This window comes from Hyla sarda, chromosome 12, assembly GCF_029499605.1.
Source record: "Hyla sarda isolate aHylSar1 chromosome 12, aHylSar1.hap1, whole genome shotgun sequence".
Classification (NCBI taxonomy): Eukaryota; Metazoa; Chordata; class Amphibia; order Anura; family Hylidae; genus Hyla; species Hyla sarda.
In genome coordinates this window covers 25,416,255-25,440,306 of record NC_079200.1, presented here as the reverse complement: position 1 = coordinate 25,440,306, position 24,052 = coordinate 25,416,255, and the positions used below count along the sequence as shown (strand labels likewise).

Sequence of the window (24,052 nt, the reverse complement as noted above, 5' to 3'; positions counted from 1 at the left end):
TCCTGACACGGACAGAGGTGTCAGCAGAGAGCACAGTGGACAGACAAAATAAATTCTAAAAGAAAAGAATTTCCTCTGTGGCATACAGCCGCTAAAAAGTACTGGAAGGGTAAAGATTTTTTAATAGAAGTCATTTACACTGCTGATTATATTGGGACCAGATCATCTTAAAGGAGTACTTTTTTTTTTTATTAACTGGTGTCAGAAATTTAAAAAGATTTGTAAATTACTTCTATTAAAAATCTTAATCCTTCCAGTACTTATCAGCTGCTGTATACTACAGAGGAAGTTCTTTTCTTTTTGAATTTCCTTTATGTCTGACCACAGTGCTCTCTGCTGACACCTCTGTTCATTTTAAGAACTGTCCAGAGTAGGAGCAAATCCCCATAGCAAACCTCTCCTGCTCCGGACAGTTCCTAAAATAGACAGAGGTGTCAGCAGAGAGCGCTGTGGTCAGACTGGAATGAATTAGCATACAGCAGCTGATAAGTACTGGAAGGATTAATATTTTTAAATAGAAGTAATTTACAAAACTGTTTAACTTTCTGGGATCAGTTGATAAAAAAAAAAAAAAAATGTTTTCCAGCCCCTTTGAGTGTATTATGTGCATGCTCAGCTAAAGTAAGTGTGCATGTGTATGGGGTATTAGAAGAAATATCTGTCATCCCAATGAGTACTGTATTCAGCTAAATTAAAGGAGTACCCGGCGAAAGATAACTTATCCCCTATCCATAGGATAGAGGATAAGTAGCTGATCGTGGGGGGGTCTGACTGCTGGGGTCCCCGCGATCACCGGGACGAAACTCTGTCACTCTAAAAGAGAATCATGTGTTGTCTACCGGTGTACGGCACACACTCCATTCATTCCAATGGCAGTGCCGATTACACCCAAAAGCTGTACTCGGGTCTTTTTTGCCGCTCCCATAGGAATGAATGGAGCACATGCTCCTCACTGAGCACCGCGTCCCATCCTGATATTGGGGGAGGGTAGCGGTTGGACCCCACGCGATCAGCTACTTATCCCCTATCCTGTGGATGGAGGATAAGTTATTTTTTGCCGGAGATCTCCTATAAGCCATTCTATATGGCTGCTTTTATATTGGCATTCTTTTGTGGCAGTCAAGATGCCTATCTGGCATGGACGAATGAAGCATAGGGGGAGCCCATATGGCTGTGTTGGGCCCCTTGAGGGATAGAGCCTAACTCAGGTTGGATGCCCCAAATAAGGGAATAAGACCCTGTGCAGAGATCCCCCCCCCCCCCCCTACAGATAATACAATATAGGCAAACATAAATATGAGCAAAGAACCCAAGGATCAAGAATAGGAGATGGGAAAGGGGCAAATAAGTCAATGAAGGATAAAAGGGAACCTGCCGTCACTTACATGTTGCCCCACCCACAATTCAATGGCGCGGTCCCCGATGGCTTCTCCCCACCCCCATCAGTCTTGATTGATATATCACTCTTCCCTGGCTCCGTTTTAGGGAGAGATCTACCCATCAAGGCTGGTGGGGCAACGAGAAGCCACCAGGGACCGCCCCAAAGGCTTTTGATTTTAAGTAATGACAGGTTCCCTTTACAGGGGTACTCCCGTGGAAAACTTTTTTTTTTTTTTTTTTTTTTTTAATCAACTGGTGCCAGAAAGTTAAAGAGATTTGTAAATTACTTCTATTAAAAAATCTTAATCCTTCCAGTACTTTTTAGGGGCTAAAGAGAATGTATACTAAAGAGAAATCCAAAAAGGAAATGCATTTCCTCTGATGTCATGACCACAGTGCTCTCTGCTGACCTCTGTTGTCCATTTTAGGAACTGTCCAGAGCAGCACATGTTTGCTATGGGGATTTTCTCCTGCTCTGAACAGTTCCTAAAATGGACAGCAGAGGTCAGCAGAGAGCACTGTGGTCATGACATTAGAGGAAATGCATTTCTTTTTTGCATTTCTCTTTAGTATACAGCCCCTAAAAAGTACTGGAAGGATTAAGATTTTTTTAATAGAAGTGATTTACAAATCTCTTTAACTTTCTGGCACCAGTTGATTAAAAAAGAAAAAAAAAGTTTTCCACGGGAGTACACCTTTAAATGTATTGTGATGTTAACCAGCACCAGTAGGGGGCCCTATTTTTGCAACATCTATGTAGAACCCTAGGAGCTGGGGTTATCACTTTGGAACTAGGTAGATTTAAAGGTGTACTCCGGTGAAAATCTTTTTTCTTTTAAATCAACTGGTGCCAGAAAGTTAAACATATTTGTAAATTACTTCTATTAAAAAATTTTAATCCTTCCAGTATTTATTAGCTGCTGAATGCTACAGAGGAAATTCCTTTCTTTTTGGAACACTGATGACATCACGAGCACAGTGCTCTCTGCTGACATCTCTGTCCATTTTAGTAATTGTGCATAGAAGATGTATGCTAAGGGCAGCTTGGTGGCAGCATGGTGCCTTGCAGTGCTGGGGACTTTGGGTCAAATCCCACTAAGGACAACAATAAATAAATAAAGACTTATTATTATTATAATAACGTCAGCAGAGAGCACTGTGCTCGTGATGTCATCAGAGAGCATTCCAAAAAGAAAATAATTTCCTCTGTAGTATTCAGCAGCTAATAAGTACATGAAGGATTAAGATTTTTTAATAGAAGTAATGTAAAAATCTGTTTAACTTTCCAGAGCCAGTTGATTTAAAAGAAAAAAGGTTTTCACCGGAGTACCCCTTTATCGTTCAGAAGTATAGAATAGAAGGAAAAGACCATTGGGGAGATTTATCAAAACCTGTGCAGAAGAAACGTTGACCAGTTGCCCATAGCAACCAATCAGATCGCTACTTTCATTTTCCAGAGGCCTTTTCAAAAATGAAAGAAGCGATCTGATTGGTTGCTATGGGCAACTGGTCAACCTTTTTCCTGCACAGATTTTGATAAATCTTCCCCAATGTAAGGACTATTTGTCAGATGGGAGAACAATATATAAACCTTCAAACGTCTTAGGCGTAACACAGTATAACCAACCCACACCAATAATGATACTAAAAATAAGGTATAAAAATATTTGATATTTTTATTAGAATTATATTATGAATATGGTCTGTTTGTGGGGCTGGGGTGAGTTCAGGTCGCTCCGGGGTAACACTGCTGCTACATATTTATTTTATATTTTTGTTATTGGTTTTGCACTGCGCACTTTCTATTGTGGTTTTCCATATATTCATATGTTCCCTGTGCACTTTTTATGTCATTTATTCACTATTTGTCTGCACTTTTCACTTTGTATTTTTTTTGTATTTGTATTATTTTTTTGGCACTTGGCAATTTTTATAGGTAGCGGCGCTATATAGTTACACGTATAACTATATATGCCCCTGGTTTTATTTTATCTTACCCCAGCATTCACTTTTCATTACATTCAAGTACTACATTTTAAATAACATGTATTTAGTATTTTTTATTCCGTCTCTATGTATGTTTTATCATTCATTATTGAAAGGGTTATCCAGGAAAAAACTTTTTTTTATATATATATCAACTGGCTCCAGAAAGTTAAACAGATTTGTAAATGACTTCTATTAAAAAATCTTAATCCTTTCAGTACTTATGAGCTTCTGAAATTAAGGTTGTTCTTTTCTGTCTAAGTCCTCTCTGATGACACGTGTCTCGGGAACTGCACAGAGTAGAAGAGGTTTGCTATGGGGATTTGCTTCTAAACTGGGCGTTTCCCGAGACAGGTGTCATCAGAGAGGACTTAGACAGAAAAGAACAACCTTAACTTCAGAAGCTCATAAGTACTGAAAGGATTAAGATTTTTTAATAGAAGTCATTTACAAATCTGTTTAACTTTCTGGAGCCAGTTGATATATATATATATATATATATATATATATATATATACATAAAGTTTTTTCCTGGATAACCCCTTTAATTCTAATAAAAATATAAAATATTTTAATACCTTATTTGTAGTATCATTATTGGTGTGGGTTGGTTATACTGTGGTGCACCTAAGGCGTTTGTAGGTTTATATATTGTTCTTTCTTTTTTTTTTTAACCCCTGTCATATAAGTCTTTTGGGGGAGATTTATCAAAACCTGTGCAGAGGAAAAGTTGCCCAGTTGTCCATAGCAACCAATCAGATCGCTTCTTTCAATTTTAACAAGGCCTCTACAAACTGAAAGAAGCGATCTGATTGGTTGCTATGGGCAACTGGGCAAATTTCCCTTGCACAGGTTTTGATAAATCTCCCCCATTGAGTCCACGAATAGAAAGGATTTTATTGGCCCATATATTGTGATATGGAAGGATTGATTGGTTATTGGCCTACTAAATAAATACCGATAGTCCTCTTAGGCCTTTGGCTGTCCGGGCATGCTGGGAGTTGTAGTTTTGCAACCCTGTTCAGGAAACAATGCTCCATGTAGATGAAAAGTCAACGGCTTATCCATACTAAAAATCCTGGCCCCATATATTTTCCAGATCCGTGTTGGGAAAATGGAACCATGGGTTTTTGAGGCAGAATATGTGCGGACACTATTGTTAAATGTGCTCCACTGTGTCTGTAGGATTTTGAGCAACGGTGGGGGGCAGGGATTGATGTGAGAGCATGCCGTGCTGCTATATATGTTAATACTATAAATATATATATATATATAATGTTTTTAAATCAATAATCCTCACACCCCCATAACCCTCCATTTTAATGCCAGTCTAAATTTAAATTGAGATGTAGTTAAAAAGAGAGCGGTGTGCCAGAAGGGTAAGAGGTGGGCAGAGCTCTGACTGAGGTATCCAGGGATTTCGTTGGCAAGAAAATGCGTCTGACAAAGGCAAAGGAATTAAAGCCCATGTAGCAGCGTTCTCCCTATTACTGCCCAAGTCGGACATGAGGTGGCATCCAAGGTGGCATGCCCGGGGACTGGCAAGGACACAGCAGAGCCCTATCATATAATTCAGAGCCTTTGATGGAGGAATTATTGGCTCAATATAATCAGCTGTGGCAGACGATAAGGTCATCTGCATGGGAGTTGTATGTAAAGATAGACAGGGAACAGAGGGAACAGCAAGAGATGTATCCAGAATATTAATCATATAAATATGCATATATATATATATATATATATATATATATTAGCAGCGTTGCCTGGGTTTTCCTACCTAATCCTTGTGGGGGAGGAAAAGCATCATATCCCACCCTCATATTCTGTCCTCATATCCCAACCTCATATCCCGTCCTCATATCCAGTCCTCATATCCCAACCTCATATCCCATCCTCATATCCTGTCCTCATATCCCAACCTCATATCCCGACCTCATATGCCAAACTCATAGCCCGTCCTCATATCCCAATCTCATATCCCGACCTCATATCCCGAACTCATATCCAGTCCTCATATCCCAACCTTATATCCTGACCTAATATCCTGACCTCATATCCAGTCCTCATATCCCGACCTTATATCCTGATCTAATATCCTGTAATCATATCCCAACCTTATATCCTGATCTTATATCCTGTCCTCATATCCCAACCTTATATCCCGAACTCATATCCCAACCTCATATCCCGAACTCATATCCAGTCCTCATATCCCAACCTCATATCCTGACCTTATATCCTGTTCTCATATCCCGTCCTCATATCCTGTCCTCATATTCTGTCCTCATATCCCAACCTCATATCCCGTCCTCATAGCCCGTCCTCATATCCCAATCTCATATCCCGACCTCATATCCCGAACTCATATCCAGTCCTCATATCCCAACCTCATATCCTGACCTTATATCCTGTTCTCATATCCCGTCCTCATATCCTGTCCTCATATTCTGTCCTCATATCCCAACCTCATATCCCATCCTCATAGCCCGTCCTCATATCCCAATCTCATATCCCGACCTCATATCCCGAACTCATATCCAGTCCTCATATCCCAACCTTATATCCTGACCTAATATCCTGACCTCATATCCAGTCCTCATATCCCAACCTTATATCCTGACCTCAAATCCAGTCCTCATATCCCAACCTTATATCCTGATCTAATATCCTGTCCTCATATACCAACCTTATATCCCGACCTCATATCCCAACCTCATATCCCGAACTCATATCCAGTCCTCATATCCCAACCTTATATCCTGACCTAATATCCTGACCTCATATCCAGTCCTCATATCCCAACCTTATATCCTGATCTAATATCCTGTCCTCATATCCCAACCTTATATCCTGATCTAATATCCTGTCCTCATATCCCATCCTTATATCCCGAACTCATATCCAGTCCTCATATCCCAACCTTATATTCTGACCTAATATCCTGACCTCATATCCAGTCCTCATATCCCAACCTTATATCCTGACCTCAAATCCAGTCCTCATATCCCAACCTTATATCCTGATCTAATATCCTGTCCTCATATTCCAAACTTATATCCCGACCTCATATCCCAACCTCATATCCCGAACTCATATCCAGTCCTCATATCCCAACCTTATATCCTGACCTAATATCCTGACCTCATATCCAGTCCTCATATCCCAACCTTATATCCTGATCTAATATCCCGACCTCATATCCCAACCTTATATCTCGAACTCATATCCAGTCCTCATATCCCAACCTTATATCCTGACCTAATATCCTGACCTCATATCCAGTCCTCATATCCCAACCTTATATCCTGATCTAATATCCCGACCTCATATCCCAACCTTATATCCCGAACTCATATCCTGTCCTCATATCCCAACCTTATATCCTGACCTCAGGTGGGGCTGAGTTGTGATGAAGAGATTGTTAGCCACAAATAGAAGGAGGAGTGGTTTTGTGGAAGTGGGCGTGACTTGCAAGCGAGACCAATGCATAAAAAGGCTTTTAATAAAGGGTGTGTGGCTTAAATGGTGGGTGTGGCTTTGCGAGATGGGGTGTAGCATCTGAGAGGCGTGTGGCCAGACTGACGCACTCACCAGGAGATGCAAAGCAGAGCTTGGAGTCGGGCACTAGAAGTCCTATATACTTGCATGGGACTTAAGACAAGCACTCCTTCCTTCACAAATTGGCGTAGGTTAGGGTTAATTTAACTATCATATGTTTTTATTTCATATAAAAGTTACATGTGTACTAAGTTTCATCAAAATATCTCCAGCCATTTGGAAGTTATGCTGGACATGCATTTCACACAGACTTGCATTGGAATTTAATCAAAACCCCCGACCCTCGCAAATGGGGGTGGGTTAGGGTTAATTTATTTATCCTATGTTTCTATTGACATATAAGTAAGGTGTGTACCAAGTTTTATCAAAATATCTTTAGCCGTTTGGAGGAGATGCTGGAACATACACATATAAACAAACACACACACATACATAATCACATACACACACATACATACACACACACACACATAAACCCATACATACACACATACACACATACATACATACATACACATAAACCCATACATACACACATACACACACACATAAACCCATACATACACATACACACACATACATACATACATACATACATACATACACACATACACATAAACCCATACATACACACACACATAAACCCATACATACACATACACACACATACATACATACATACACACATACACATAAACCCATACATACACACACATACACACACACATAAACCCATACATACACACATACACATACATACACACATACACATAAACCCATACATACATACACATACTTACACACACACATAAACCCATACATACACACATACACACACATACATACATACACATAAACCCATACATACACACATACATACACACACATAAACCCATACATACACACATACACATACACACACATACATACATACACACACATACATACACACATTAACCCATACCTACACACATACATAAACCCATACCTACACACATACATAAACACATACATACACACATACATAATCACATACACACACACATACATACATACACACATAAACCCATACATACACACATACACATACACACATACATACATACATACACACATACACATAAACCCATACCTACACACATACGCACAGTAACATCATATAACACTGTACACTTGGAAAGATCATAAAACACATTGCAAAGCATAAAACACAGAATCAAACCCCACAAAATCATATAACACACAAGGGGCACCATAGGGACACAAGTCCTGGGTGCCAGTGCTGAGGTCAACAAGCCACTCTACCTTGGCAAGGGTAATAATATAAAGGACTAGTGAAACAATGGGGAAAGCTGAGCTTCTACTCTGAAAGTACACAAAGCAGACTAAGACTATCCCACAGGGGAACAGGAAGATCCCCAATGGGCCCTTGAGTAGTTGCGTGACATGTCTCTGCATTATGCTGTGATTTGCTATGGGGATTTTCTCCTGCTCTGGACAGTTCCTAAAATGGACAGCAGAGGTCAGCAGAGAGCACTGTGATCGTGACATCAGAGAAATCCAAAAAAGAAAAGTATTTCTTCTTACGTATATAGCCCCTAAAAAGTACTGGAAGGATTAAGATTTTATTAATAGAAGCAATTTACAAATCTGTAAAATTTTCAGGCACCAGTTGATTAAAAAAAAAAAAAACATTTTCCACGGGAGTACCCCTTTAAGAGGTTTCTGGGCAAAAGTGATTAATAGCTTATCCTCTCCTTTAGTTACTTGGAATAAGCCCCAATAGCTGGGGGTCAACACACAGCACCCCCTCTAATCAGCTGTCCTGCAGAGCTTTGGCACCCAGATGTACACACTGAATGGGGCCAGAAGACCCAACTCTGTACATGGTGTAGCGGTTGTGCTGGGACTCCCATTCACTTGCAGTAACTGTAATGCCTGACACTTCATTTGAATTCCTGGGCTGATTTAATAGAAGATCATTGAATAATAAGACAATGTAGCCAAATAAGTGGAAAGCTTCCTACATCCCAGGATTCTCATAGATAGTGGAAGCTCATTGTCAATTACAGTAACAATGTTTTGCGGTAAAGATATTGGCGGTTTATATACTAACGTGATCCCGACTCTTTTTTCTCGGGTTTTGCGCCCAAATTGTGTTCCACGTATCATGCGAGACAATTTGGGACCCCAAAAAAAAAAAAAAAACCTCCATTTTACATGGAAAAAAAAACAAAAGGGGGTGTGGTCACGGGAGAAAGGGGGTGTGGTCACGACAAAAGGGGCGTGTCCCTGGCCGTTTTTAAAAATCCCAACATATTTACTAAGATTTCCAAAGAAAATGTAGAAGATTTCAGCTGAGGAAAACCGACAGATCATGTGTAAAAAAAAAAAAAAAACTTAGGGAAAAGTGCAAAGTGTAGGGAAACCTTAGTAAATACCTTAGGAAAATACCTGTCGGAAATCAAAACCCACAAAGAAAAGAAAAGTACACAAAACTCTTAGTAAATAAACCCCATTGTCTAGAGAAGGGGTGATTGTGGAACCCATGATGGTCCCTAGAATCAGGACATCACATTGATGATCACAAGTAAAGTAAATTGATTTCAGCGTCTCTTTAAGGCTGCATTCACACTTCGTTTTTACATTACGGGTGCCGGATCCGGATGGGGTAAGGGAGAGCCCGGTTTGCCCCTCCCCCAGCCGGGTCCGGCACCCGTAATGTAAAAACGAATTGTGAATGCAGCCTTAAAGAGACGCTGAAATCAATTTACTTTACTTGTGATCATCAATGTGACGTCCTGATTCTAGGGACCGTCATGGGTTCCACAATCACCCCTTCTCTAGACAATGAGGTTTATTTACTAAGAGTATTGTGTAGTTTTCTTCGTGGGTCATTTTTACCCGTATGCGGTTTCCCGACCGGACCTAAAACCGTAGTAAACTACGGTTTTAGGTCCGGTCACAAAACTGGATACGGGTCAAAAATGAGCCGACCAGAGTCACCGTTTGACTCCGGTCAGCTAATTAAAGTAAATGGAGTTCAGCGCTAGTCTGGCTGGGTACGAGAGAGCCCGGTCTGCCCCTCCCCCAGCCGGATCCAGCATCCGTAATGTAAAAACTAGATGTGAATGCAGCCTAAGAAGAACGGATATCAGTCAACTGGTATTTAAAAATGTATTATCACAAATTGTCCACTCAATATAAACTATTAATGTAAATATTTAACATGCAAATAACAGAGAATCACTTCCGTAACAACACGATTAAGATTTTGTGTTCTCACACACTGCAGGTCCCGGATTGGTATTATTTTTGCGGCTGCTCACCCGCCTAGGCCAAGTTGGTCCCATTATTTTTCTTCATGCTTATAGTGAACCTCCGCCTCTCGAAAGGGACATAAAAGGAATTAAACAAGGAAAGGGAGAACTGGCTGGAGGAGGACACTGATCTTTTATCCCACAGATAGGTGAAAGAGAAGGTGAATAATAAGTCGGGGATTAGGAAAAGATGGCGCCATTTGATTTTTTTTATTTATTTATATTGGCTTTTTTTGCACTGTAGGTAAAGTTAAAAGGGGTACTCCGCCCCTAGGCATCTTATCCTTTATCCAAAGGATAGGGGATAAGATGTCTGATTGCTGGGGACCCTGTGATCTCCCTGCTGCACCCAGCATTCATTTAGAGCGTCAGGTGCAGCGCTGGAGGCTTGTAACTTCACGGCCAAGCCCCCTCAATGCAAGCCTATGGGAGGGGGCGTGATGGCTGCCACGCCCACTCCCATAGACTTGCATTGAGGGGGCGTGGCCGTGATGTCATGAGCAGGGCGTGGCTGTTATGTCACGAGCCTCCCGCGCTGTACCGGACGCTCTAAACGAACGCCGGATGCCCGCGATCAGACATCTTATGTCCTTTCCTTTGGATAAGGGATGAGATGTCTAGGGGCGGAGTACCCCTTTAAGCAACTCTACAGTGGGATTAGCCAAACCCGAATTTAATGAATCAGACGTTGAGTTATTTAGGTTTAGGAAAGTCGTTCTGCTTTCTAAGCGTTCCAATTCCCCCGAGAAGCCTTGAATGAGAACTTGACTGTCTCATTCCAAATTTCTCTGGGGAATCGGGACACTTAGAAAGTAGAATGACTTTTACCATAGAATGCCTTAACCCAAGTTGTAGGGTTACTTTACTTACAGTATGTAAAATGTGAGAAGCCAGTTATAGCAGAGATAAGACAAATATGACCTAGGTCTACTGGAGCAACTGTTGGGTTTGCAGAGGTTGCCTCAGAACCATTGTACTTAAAGGGGTACTCCACTGGAAAACATGTTTTTTTTTTAAATCAACTGGTGCCAGAAAGTTAAACATATTTGTAAATTACTTCTATTAAACAATCTTAATCCTTCCAGTACTTTTTAGCTGCTATTTGCTCCACAGGAAGTTCTTAGCTTTTTGAATTTCCTTTCTGTCTGACCACAGTGCTCTCTTCTGACACCTCTGTTCATTTTAGGAACTGTCCAGAATAGGAGAAAATCCCCATAGCAACTCTATCATGCTCTGGACAGTTCCTGGCATGGACAGAGGTGTCAGCAGAGAGCACTGTGGTCAGACAGAAAGGAAATTCAAAAAGAAAAGAACTTCCTGTGGAGCATACAGCGACTGATAAGTACTGGAAGGATTAAGATTTTTTAATAGAAGTAATTTACAAATCTGTTTAACTTTCTGGCACCAGTTGATTTTAAAAAAAAGTTTTCCAGTGGAGTACTCCTTTAAGGGGCCCTGGGAAAGATTTTGGATCTGTACATAGAATCTCCAAGCTGTGCCCTTTGAGGTACAGAAATTGCAATCACCTTGGGCTTATAACCTTGTAGGCCACATACAAAACACTATAGGTAACCAAGCTGGTAATACAATTGCGTATAATGATAACTGCCCAACAATGTTGCCTGCACTATACATATCTGAACCTAATATTAGAAATAACACTTAAAGGGGTACTCCGGTGGAAAACTTTTTTTTTAAATGAACTGGAGCCAGAAAGTTAAAAAGATTTGTAAATTACTTCTATAAAATAAAATCTTTATCCTTCCAGTACTTATTAGCACCTGTATACTCCAGAGGAAATTCTTTGCTATTTGAATTTCTTTTTTTTTTACTTGTCCACAGTGCTCTCTGCTGACACCTCTGTCCATGTCAGGAACTGTCCAGAGCAGCACTGTCCACAGTGTCAGCAAAGAGCACTGTGGACATGACAAAAAAAGAAATTCAAAAAGAAAAGAATTTCCTCTGTAGCATACAGCTGCTAAAAAGTACTGGAAGGATAAAGATTTTTTAATAGAAGTAATTTACAAATCTGTTTAAATGGGCACTGTCAGCAACCTTTTTTTCTATATATGTTGTAGTACTTATGTACTACAACATATCTCTAATATATATCCCTTATTTATTTTTTGTTTAAAATATTTTATTTTACAGTTGAAAACCGGCAACTAGGGCTGCCGCCTGATGTGATGTCACGACTGAATTAGGACCGATGCCGGCCGGGCAATCGGTCCTAATTCAATCAACCTGCACTTGCTCCCTGCCTGTCAATCAGACAGGCGGGAGCGAGCGCTGCGAGCGCCGGGGCTGGGTGCATTGGCTCACTGGCCTCACGCGCAGCCCATCCCCACCCCGGCAGGGATATCTTGCACAGCAGGTTGGCGATGCTCCTATACTCCTCCTCCCTGGGTAGTACATGATCTGCTAAACAGGGAGAAGGAGACCCCGGAGCAGCCTGCCGTGCTATTGGCCACTCATCTATGCGTGCTCCCGACAGGAGCTCAGCATAGAGGAGGTGAGGGCGGAAGTCGGCACCCAGCAGGCTTCAGCGACGTTGCGCATGCTGGGGAAGTCGGCTTCCGGCAGAGCTACAGCTGGCAGCAGAAGAAAAGACATGTGATAAAACAAGTTTAAAAAGGCAGGGAGGGGGTTAGGAATAGATGAGCAATAGGTAGGGGCAGAAAAAAAATGTAAGATGGTGGGAACTACTCTTTAACTCTCTGGCACCAGTTGATTTAAAAAAAAATTAAAATAAATTCCACCAGAGTACCCCCTTTAAAATTGCCATGTCCTTTTAGGTCCAACACTTTGTACTAAATAACTAAGCAAAATTCCAACAGCCTGCAGCCACCACTAGAGGGAGCTCACTGCATACGCTCCTTGCATTAACCTTAGTAAAAACAGTGTATGCAGTAAGCTACCCAAATTTTTTTTTCGAACCCTATTTTCACACAGGGCATTTGGAGCTTTGTATCAGAAAAAGGAAGCCCGTGCTATGAACATATATATTGGGGAAAACTTATTCAACACAGAATTTAAGAATGACTTAAATAGGGAGGGTATTCGCTTTAATTTATATAAATGAAGGTCATATCCATTGCTATTCAAGACCTTACTGCAATGCAGGGACATACTATAGTCCTACCCCGAAGAGTCTAGAACAAAGGCCATAAATGTATCACTATGTTAATTCGGATTTGTTATATATTACAATGGCATTTTAACCCCTTCTGCACATGACGTCTACTTGGTCATTGTAATCTCCAGAATACATTTGATGAATATACCAGTAGTGTAGAACACTACATAGAACAGTGTTTCTTACCAGGGTGCCTCCAGCTGTTGCAAAACTACAACTCCCCGCATGCTTAGAACACTACATAGAACAGTGTTTCTCACCAGGGTGCCTCCAGCTGTTGCAAAACTACAACTCCCAGCATGCCTAGAACACTACATAGAACAGTGTTTCTCACCAGGGTGCCTCCAGCTGTTGCAAAACAATAACTCCCAGCATGCCTAGAACACTACATAGAACAGTGTTTCTCACCAGGGTGCCTCCAGCTGTTGCAAAACTACAACTCCCAGTATGCCCAGAACACTACATAGAACATTGTTTCTCACCAGGGTGCCTCCAGCTGTTGCAAAACTACAACTCCCAGCATGCCTAGAACACTACATAGAACAGTGTTTCTCACCAGGGTGCCTCCAGCTGTTGCAAAACAATAACTCCCAGCATGCCTAGAACACTACAACAGAACAGTGTTTCTCACCAGGGTGCCTCCAGCTGTTGCAAAACTACAACTCCCAGCATGCCCAGAACACTACATAGAACAGTGTTTCTCACCAGCTGCTGCAAAACTACAACTCCCAGCATGCCTAGAACACTACATAGAACAGTGTTTCTCACCAGGGTGCCTCCAGCTGTTGCAAAACTACAACTCCCAGCATGTCTGGACAGCCTTCGGCTGTCCAGGCATGCTGGGAGTTGTAGTTTTGCAACAGCTGGAGGCACCCTGGTTGAAAATCACTGGCAAAGTATGAGTAGACTGTAAGCTCTGTGGGTTCACAGTGGATTTATTGTGTATGAGTATGTGTGTGAGTGATATATGTGAATGTGTGAGGGAGGGGGAGGTGTGTGATGTGGGTGAGGGGTGGGGGGGGGGGGGGATTTTATTGTAGCAGATTTTTGGCAAGTCTCCAAATCTCTTTTCTTCATACCTATCACACATCTCTGTGATGGGGAACAGCAGAGATTCCCACTCTTTGTGGAGATCACACATTGGGAGTCTGCGGACCGAACCCACCCTGCCAGCTGGGAGAAACAGCACCTGATTCATTAACTCTTTCACTGAACACAATCTGATACCCACTGTACCAATAGGGTCACCTCCTGGGACCCAGATCAACATTCTGCAGCTTTCTCAGATGGTTATCATTACAAATGCTTCCAGAACATAGAATCACACACCAGGACATAAAAAATGGAGATCATGTGTGTGTGTGGGGGGGGGGGGGGTCACTTTATAAGGTTCAGATGACTGTATGTTAAGATTTACACATCAATGTATCTGTCTGTCCTTCTAATATCTATCTATCTATCTATAATGCTAAATGGTGTATCCAATGTCTTATACCTAATACACACATTTATACATATTTATATATTTATCTATCTGATATCTATCTTATCTTTTAAACATCTCAAATAGTCTATAAATTATTTATCCATGATCTATCTATCTAATATATCAGTTATCTATCTAATATTTATCATCCAGTTATCAACTATTTTAAGCATATATTATAGTCTATTATCTATTTATCTATCCATTCCATATCTATTTCATATATATCAAAAGTATCACATGTATCTAATATAGTTCTGTCATCTTTCTATCTCATATCTATCTCATATCTATCTATCTATCTATCTATCTCATATCTATCTCATATCTATCTCATATCTATCTATTTATCTCATATCTATCTCATATCTATCTATCTCATATCTATCTCATATCTATCTCATATCTATCTATCTATCTCATATCTATCTATCTATCTCTCTTTCTACATATCTATGAGCAGATGAAAAGTCCTTTCCTTCCAGGGTAGATTGATCTCATATTTATTTATCTATCAATCTATCTTTCTATCTATCTATCTCATATCTATCTCATATCTATCTATCTATCTCATATCTTTCTATCTCATATCTATCTATCTATCTATCTATCTTTCTCTATCGTCTCTTTCTACCTATCTATGAGCAGATGAAAAGTCCTTTCCTTCCAGGGCAGGCACATACATCAATATTCGGTGCAGATCCCGTATGGTGTGTGTGTGTGTGTAGTAAATGTTGTAGATGTTGTAGATGTAGTAAATGTTGTAGATGTTGTGCATGTAGTAGATGTTGTAGATGCTTGTACATGTAGATGGTTTTCCCTCCAACTCTTAAAACGCAAAAGCCTCTCCTATGAACCCCTGTCCCACCCTAATGTAGACACGACTCCCCCCCCCCTCTTATATTGGCTATTTATAACTTCCCAGCTCCTTCCTTGTCTAATAATTTGGGCTCACACCCCCTGTGTTAGGTGGGCAGCAGTCACCCCCCCTTTCTTGGTGTGAATACCTCTGCCCCATTTTGCAGAGCTCACATTGAGGGGGAGATTTTAAGAATCTTTCCCTCTCTCTCTCTCTCTCTTTCCCTCTCCCTCTCTCTCTCTCTTTCTCTCTCTCTCTCTCTCTTTCCTTTTTCTTTCTTTTTTTTTTTTTTAGGAGAGTGACAGATGGTAAGTCCTCCCCCCCCAGGGACCCAAATCTCCCTCAATCCAACCGCACGTCAATCAGAGGCTCCCGTGTGATCGCTCCCGCGGATGACGTGCCAACCATATGGCCTGGCATCAGAGCTGGTACCATGACTCGGTAGACATGCCACCCTCTCCTCCTTTTGGATTGCACTCTGAAGGAGCTTGAGAACCTCAAGGAGACTGTTCTACTCCCAGAAGATGATCTGAACCATGTCATAAATTTCTTCAGCCTTAGCTCAGGAGGTAAGTTGGGTTCAGAGGAGGCTTCTCCAACTTGGAGAGAGGAAGGAGACGATCCCCATCCCTATTTATTTTAATTTTTTATTTTTTTTTTGTGGTTGTTGCTATCTACCTTATTGTGGAGGAGCAGACATCGGGACGGATGGAGACTACCTTTGACTGATCCTGATCCATCTAGGATTAACCCTTGAAAGCCATGATGGCATCTCCTGGCTCTGTAGGGGCTCAGGGGGCTATGGCTAGGGGGGATCTGTCTCTCAAATAATCGGAATTCTGGTGGATTTTGCTCGCAGAGAGGGACATTGGCAATCACCCGATTGTGTCACCCGATTAGATGCCTTCACCCCCTTGTCTGTCTGTCCTATCACGTTCCAGGATTTTTTCCCCATTTCCCTTTATCAGTGTTTCCCAAGCAGGGTGCCTCCAGCTGTTGCAAAACTACAACCCCCAGCATGCCCAGACAGCCGAAGGCTGTCTGGGCATGCTGGGGGTTGTAGTTTTGCAACAGCTGGAGGCACCCTGCTTGGGAAACACTGCCCTATATGTTTCCATTTCTTTCTTTTTTTTAATACTTTGTTTACATACAATCCTCATTGTTTTACCTTCTTGTTCTTTTCAATTTTATTTACAAATATCGTTTTTGTTTCTATTTCTATTTTACACACGCGATTCGTATAGATCAACCCTGTCTGAACAGTTAAAAACGTTTTTGTTTTTTTAAACTAAATTAAAATGTTTTATTGTAACTAACTATCGGTAAAATTATCCTTATGGCGTAGTTATACGGTCTATATTTCATTTTCATATTTTCTTTTTTTTTTTTAGATATTATAAAATATTATTTATTGTTAAATAGGCGTATTTATACAGTCTATAATCCTTTTTTTAGATTTTTTTTTTTTTTTTAGATATTATAGAATATTATTTATTGAAATTGTAACTATCGCTATAATTGTCCGCAGGCGTATTTATACGGGTCTATGTTTCATTGTTAGATTTCTTTATTATTATTATTATTATTTTTTAGATATTATAAAAATAAAAAAAAATTTTGTTATTGAAACTATCGGTATAACTGTCCATAGGCGTATTTATACGGGTCTATATTTCCTTTTTAGATTTGTTTATTTTTTTTTTTTTTTTAAAGATATTATACAAATATTATTTATTGTTATTGTAACTATCGGTAAAAATTGTCCGTAGGCGTATTTATACGGTCTATATTTCTTTAGATATAATGTATGATATATACGTTTTTTTGAACGCAAGATCGCATGGTGCAGGATCGGGCGATTGTTATTGGGCACTAGTGAACTTTCTGTTCCCGTCTATATTGTGGTTGAGGACCCCCCCCCCCCCCCCCCCTAAGAGAGTCAATGTACCCCATGTGAATGGGGAGGGCAGGGACATTGGGATCTTATAATGGAATAATAATTGGATCTATCAACATTATCTGACAGGTTTTCATTTGTAGCCGTGATGGCTAAATTGAAAGTCAATTAATTCTAATCATGCCCAGGAAGGATCGCCTGGATTTGGTGGGATGGGGTAGGGGGGCTGCCATAGACATAGGGAAATATAGATTGTACATTACATTACAATTATCTGGGACATTAGATCTTCTCCTTGTATTACACTAAATGATGAGCAATTTGGATTCCGGGTTGAGAGTCGATTGTTACATTTAGGTTCCTGTCAGGGTGTAGGGTCAAAGCATAATTGGGCAAATAGCTCCTATTTCTACCTGTATGGGTTGTTTCCTCTATGTATTGGAATGCACAGGTCCACAAAAACAATAATAATAATATAGAGAGAGAGAGAGAGAGAGAGATTACCTTATAATATTATGATACAATTATTAACATAATAGATAATTATTGTATATGTCTAAATGTTATATATTATGACAATAATGAATTAATAATTATTTAGTGATAATAATAAATCTAAAAATACATTTAAGTACATATTGCTATATATTCGGCTCATTTGAGGTGGATTAAGAGATAGATAGATAGATTTGAGGATAGATAGATATGAAATAGATAGATATGAGATAAATAGATAGATAGATAGATATGAGGATGGATAGATAGATAGATAAATATGAGATAGATAGATAGGTAGATAATAGATATGAGATGGATAGGTAGATAGATATGAGAGATAGATAGATAGATAGACAGACAGACAGACAGACAGATAGATAGATAGATAGATATGAGATAGATAGATATGAGATAGATAGATAGATAGATAGATAGATATGAGCTAGATAGGTAGATAGATAGATAGGAGTGATAGAGAGATAGATAGATAGATAGGAAGATAGATAGATAGGAAGATAGATATGAGATAGATGTGATAGATAAATATGAGAGAGATAGATAGATAGATAGATAGATAGATAGGAAGATAGATATGAGATAGATGTGATAGATAGATAGATATGAGATAGATATAGATAGATAGATAGATAGATAGATAGATAGACATGAGATAGATAGATATGAGGATAGATAGATAGATAGATATGAGGATAGATAGATGGATAGACATGATATAGATAGATAGATAGATAGATATGAGGACAGATAGATAGATAGATAGATATGAGGATAGATAGATAGATAGATAGATAGATATGAGGATAGATAGATAGATATGAGGATAGATAGATAGATGGATAGACATGAGATGGATAGATAGATATGTGATATTAATGCTTTCTATATTTACATATTTACACATCCGTTCCTCAACATGTGGCCCTCCAGCTGTTGCAGAACTACAATCCCCATTGTACCCTGATGGCTTTTGGCTGTAAGGACATGATGGAGGTTGTAGTTTTGCAACTGCTGGAGGGCCACATGTTGTGAACACTGCCCTACACTAATGCTCAGCGTGTTGTTGTAGTCCATGTCGCTCATACATTGCTGTATTGTCGTCTGTGCTGCCCCAATGTTACAATAACTTATTGAGGGTCTTGGGGGGTATCCTCAGAGGAATTATATTGTACATGACTCAGTGTTTCCCAAACAAGGTGCCTCCAGCTGTTGCAAAACTACAACCCCCAGCATGCCCAGACAGCCGAAGGCTGTCTGGGCATGCTGGGGGTTGTAGTTTTGGACAGCTTGGAGGCACCCTGGTTGGGAAACACTGACATGCTGGGAGTTGTAGTTCTGCAACAGCTGGAAGCAAACCCTGGTTGGGAAACACTGACATGCTGGGAGTTGTAGTTCTGCAACAGCTGGAGGCACCCTGTTTGGTAAACACTGACATGCTGGGAGTTGTAGTTCTGCAACAGCTGTAAGCAAACCCTGGTTGGGAAACACTGACATGCTGGGAGTTGTAGTTCTGCAACAGCTGGAGGCACCCTGGTTGGGAAACACTGACATGCTGGGAGTTGTAGTTCTGCAACAGCTGGAGGCACCCTGGTTGGGAAACACTGACATGCTTGGGTTTGATGTTCTGCAACAGCTGGAGGCAAACCCTGCTTGGTAAACACTGACATACTGGGAGTTGTAGTTCTGCAACAGCTGGAGTCACCCTGGTTGGGAAACACTGACATGCTAGGGTTTGATGTTCTGCAACAGCTGGAGGCAAACCCTGGTTGGGAAACACTGGTACATGTTATGTTGTATAGGTGGTCACTAATGACATCACTGTCGCCCCCCTTGCACTCCCCAGAGGAGCCCTGTGTTGACTTGTCTTGTCTTCTGTCCTCAGCCATCATGTTGACCAGGCTGTTCAGCGAGACCAGTCTTATCCCCGAGGTGCAGAAATTCGCCTCCTGGCCTGATGACTGTGATGAAGACATGAGCGACAAGGACGAGAGGAGCGAGAAGAGCCTGCAGGAGGTGCACACTGAGGGCTCTCTGAGTGAGAGCAAGGACGATGGGGATATTGGTGGGGAAGATGATGATGAGGAAGAGGAGGAGGAGGGGACAGAGGAAGCTGAGGGAGACAGGCCCAAGAAACGTGGCCCCAAAAAAAGGAAAATGACCAAGGCCAGGATGGAGAGGTCCAAGGTGAGAAGACAAAAAGCCAATGCCAGGGAGAGAAACCGCATGCATGACCTCAATTCAGCCCTGGACAACCTCAGGAAGGTGGTGCCATGCTACTCTAAGACCCAGAAGTTGTCCAAGATCGAGACTCTCAGGCTAGCTAAGAACTACATATGGGCCCTCTCCGAGATCCTTAGGTCTGGGAAAAGGCCTGACTTAGTGGCCTACGTGCAAACCCTGTGCAAGGGCCTGTCCCAGCCCACGACCAACCTGGTGGCCGGCTGCTTGCAGCTCAACTCCAGAAATTTCCTGACTGAGCAAGGTCAAGAAGCTGGCAGGTACCACGGCCCAAATTCTTCCTTTGCCATGCACCCCTATTCCTACCAGTGCTCCAGGATCTCAGGCTCCCAATGCCAGTCCAGCACCATGGCCAATACTCATGCTCTGAGGAGCCATGGCTACTGTGCCACCTATGAGTCCCTGTATGGTAACACGTCTCCGGACTACAATAGCTCTGAGTACGATGCCCCTTTAAGTCCACCACTGTGCATTAATGGCAACTTCTCCCTCAAACAGGACTCATCCCCTGACCATGACAAAAATTACCACTACTCTATGCACTATTCTGCCCTTCCGTCCTCCAGGCCTTCTGGGCACAGCCTGCTCTTCGGATCTTCTGGGATGCGAAGTGGTGTCCACTCTGAGAACCTGTTGCCTTATGATATGCACGTCCACCATGATAGGGCCCCTATGTATGAGGAACTCAATGCGTTTTTCCATAACTGAGCCACCCAACTTTCCTCCATCTGTGCCAAGAAATATGGGAATGTTGAAGGGACCAATGGAAAAGAACAAAGCCTGAGGGCCATCCTTTGGTGCAGACACTTGTTATTAGGGTGAACCTTCTGTTGTGTTTGGAGACCCTGCTTGCGGTTGGGTAACCTTTGCCACCCTACAGTTTTGTTTTTTTCAAGGTGGCCCTCATGCACTACATACAGTTGTGTTGGTTGTAACTATTACTGCACCATCCAGAGTTCTGTTGGGTTCACCTACTGTCTGGCCAACTCCATTACAACCATCATGCGTTTGATGTTCCATGGTTGTCTGGATCATCCTGCACTATGTGAGGCCTCTCTGCCCCCCTCACCCCTCCAGTCCATTCACATGTACATATCCTGAAGACACATCATGTTTGCACATGTAACGTATACTGGGTTTAGGCACTTGTTTCTGTATTATAATAACTGTAGACTTGTCCCCTCTGCTGACAGTATTCCTATATATTGCTATCTGTACATATAATGGACCTGACCACGTGTCTAGATCATGGGGGGTGATGCCCCCCACCTAGGTGCAATATACAGAAAAGAGACAGAATTTTATAAAGAAAAGTGATCAACGTGGGCATCTCTATCTATATCTATCTATATCTATCTATCTATCTATCTATCTCATATCTATCTATCTATCTATATCTATCTATCTCATATCTATCTATCTCATATCTATCTATCTATCTCATATCTATCTATCTCGTATCTATCTCATATCTATCTATCTCATATCTATCTATATCTATCTATGTATCTATCTATATCTATCTTTCTCATATCTATCTCATATCTATCTATCTATCTATCTATCTATCTATCTCATATCTATCTATCTATCTATCTATCTCATATCTATCTATCTATCTATCTCATATCTATCTCATATCTATCTATCTATCTCATATCTATCTATCTATCTCATATCTATCTATTTATCTCATATCTATCTATCTATCTCATATCTATCTATCTATACCTATCTATCTCATATCTATCTATCTAGTTATCTATCTCATATCTATCTATCTCTATTTATCTATATCTATCTATCTCATATCTATCTATCTCATATCTATCTATCTATATATATACATATTTATATATTTATCATATCTATCTATCTATCTCATATATATCTATTATATCTATCTATCTCATATCTATCTATTTATCTATCTATCTCATATATTTCTATCTATCTATCTATCTCATATGTATCTATCTATCTATCTCATATCTATCTATCTCATATCTATCTATCTATCTATCTATCTATCTCATATCTATCTATCTATCTCATATCTATCTATCTCATATCAATCTATCTCATATCTATCTATCTATCTCAGATCTATCTATCTCATGTCTATCTATCTATCTATCTCATATCAATCTATCTATCTATCTCACTTTCCCACTCCCCTTGCCTACTGCAAAAGTAACAAAAAAGAAAAACCTAAAATTGAAATTCAATTGCAGAAGATTTTTTTTTTTTTTTTTGCTAAAGCAATAAAATGCAACCCTAGGATGGAGTAGGAAACAAAATGGAGAATCTATGCAAAATATAAAAACAAAACAAAAAAAAAGGAAATTTATATAAAGTTTATTTTAAAGGGGGACCAAGCAACCACATTTAATGTGCAATTTATTTTCAATTTCGTTACGGGCCGAGGGGGACGCAGGAAGATGAAGTCCTGCGGTCTCCCCTGGCACTGAAAAGGTTAAACGAGGCACGTGACCTGCATCTCAGTCTCCTGCATCAACAAAAACCTTGTTGTTATTGTTGTTGTTGTTGTTGTTGTTCATCACTAAATGTTCTTTTCCGATCCTGTGTGTCCTATAATATCTGTTCTACGATCCGAAAAAATAAAGGGGGGGAAGCAGGTGACATGCAGAAAATACTCTGTGATGTTTTTGCATGGCAAAGAGATTAAAGAAAAAGAATAAAAAAAAGAAAAAAAACTTCTAAAAATATGCAAAATCTAAGGTTTTCACTTTTACCCTACGTTTCTGATTGATTTGCTTGGTATAACTGTGAATGTTTTTTTTTATTCTGTCACCATTGGTTTCATGCCAGGCAATGCATCTTACATTTAAGGGATTTATATGGCATTTCCGTCAGATTTCTCTATAGCTCTGTGTAGGATTTTTATTTATGATATCCATTCATTTTTATTATCTCTTATTTAGGATATCTATTCCTTTTATGATATCCTATTTATGGATTTCTATATTACGTGATACATTATTTATTTATTTATGTATTTATTTTAGCTATTATATCATTTCAAATGTAATTTATTTTAATGTATGATTGACAATAAAAATTTGATTTATATACTTATTTTAAGCAGCTGTTTTTTATCCTTTATTTTGATGTCATATTTTATTTTAATTTTTTTATGTAGATTTTCTTTTTTTTTTTATGTAGATTTTTATTTTATTTTATTTTTTATTCCCCCCCCCCCATATGTCTGGTAAATGTTGACAATTCTTAAGCTTGTAGAGAACAAAAAAAAAAAAAGGTAAATTAGTGTGTGGGGCACAAGAAGTGTTGTGTATGTGTCCATTTTAATTCAGACTAATAAAGATTGAAAACAGAAAATGTGATGGGAATCTTTCATTTGCTGATACATACAATGTACATTTTATATATATATATATATATATATATATATATATATGTATATATCTATATATATGTATAAATATATATGTATGTATAAATATATATATATATATATAAATATATATATAGAAATATATATATATATATACAAATATATAGATAGATATATACATATATATGGTTATTTATATGTATGTGTATATATATATATATATATATATATATATATCAGTGTTCCTCAACCAGGGTGCCTCCAGCTGTTGCAAAACTACTATAAATATATATATATATC

The 24,052-nt window shown here is 39.8% G+C and overlaps 1 protein-coding gene across 3 annotated transcripts; it reads left to right on the top strand.

Annotated features, from left to right (window-relative positions):
• The first annotated feature begins 2,951 nt into the window (after window positions 1–2,951).
• Window positions 2,952–21,781, top strand: NEUROD2 (neuronal differentiation 2). Of its 3 annotated transcripts, none has more exons than XM_056547500.1 (2): window positions 2,952–3,035; window positions 20,021–21,781. In XM_056547500.1, exon 2 carries the CDS (start codon window positions 20,026–20,028, stop codon window positions 21,082–21,084), a length of 1,059 nt encoding a protein of 352 aa, XP_056403475.1. In that variant the 5' UTR covers window positions 2,952–3,035; window positions 20,021–20,025; the 3' UTR covers window positions 21,085–21,781. The 3 variants fall into 3 exon arrangements, with proteins under 3 accessions (XP_056403475.1, XP_056403474.1, XP_056403473.1); XM_056547499.1 differs by lacking the exon at window positions 2,952–3,035 and adding an exon at window positions 10,220–10,405; XM_056547498.1 differs by lacking the exon at window positions 2,952–3,035 and adding an exon at window positions 16,021–16,294.
• The last annotated feature ends 2,271 nt before the right edge of the window (window positions 21,782–24,052 follow it).

Excerpts from the sequence above, each read along its gene's own strand:
- NEUROD2 (XM_056547500.1), top strand. The coding sequence starts at position 20,026 with ATGTTGACCAGGCTGTTCAGCGAGACCAGTCTTATCCCCGAGGTGCAG.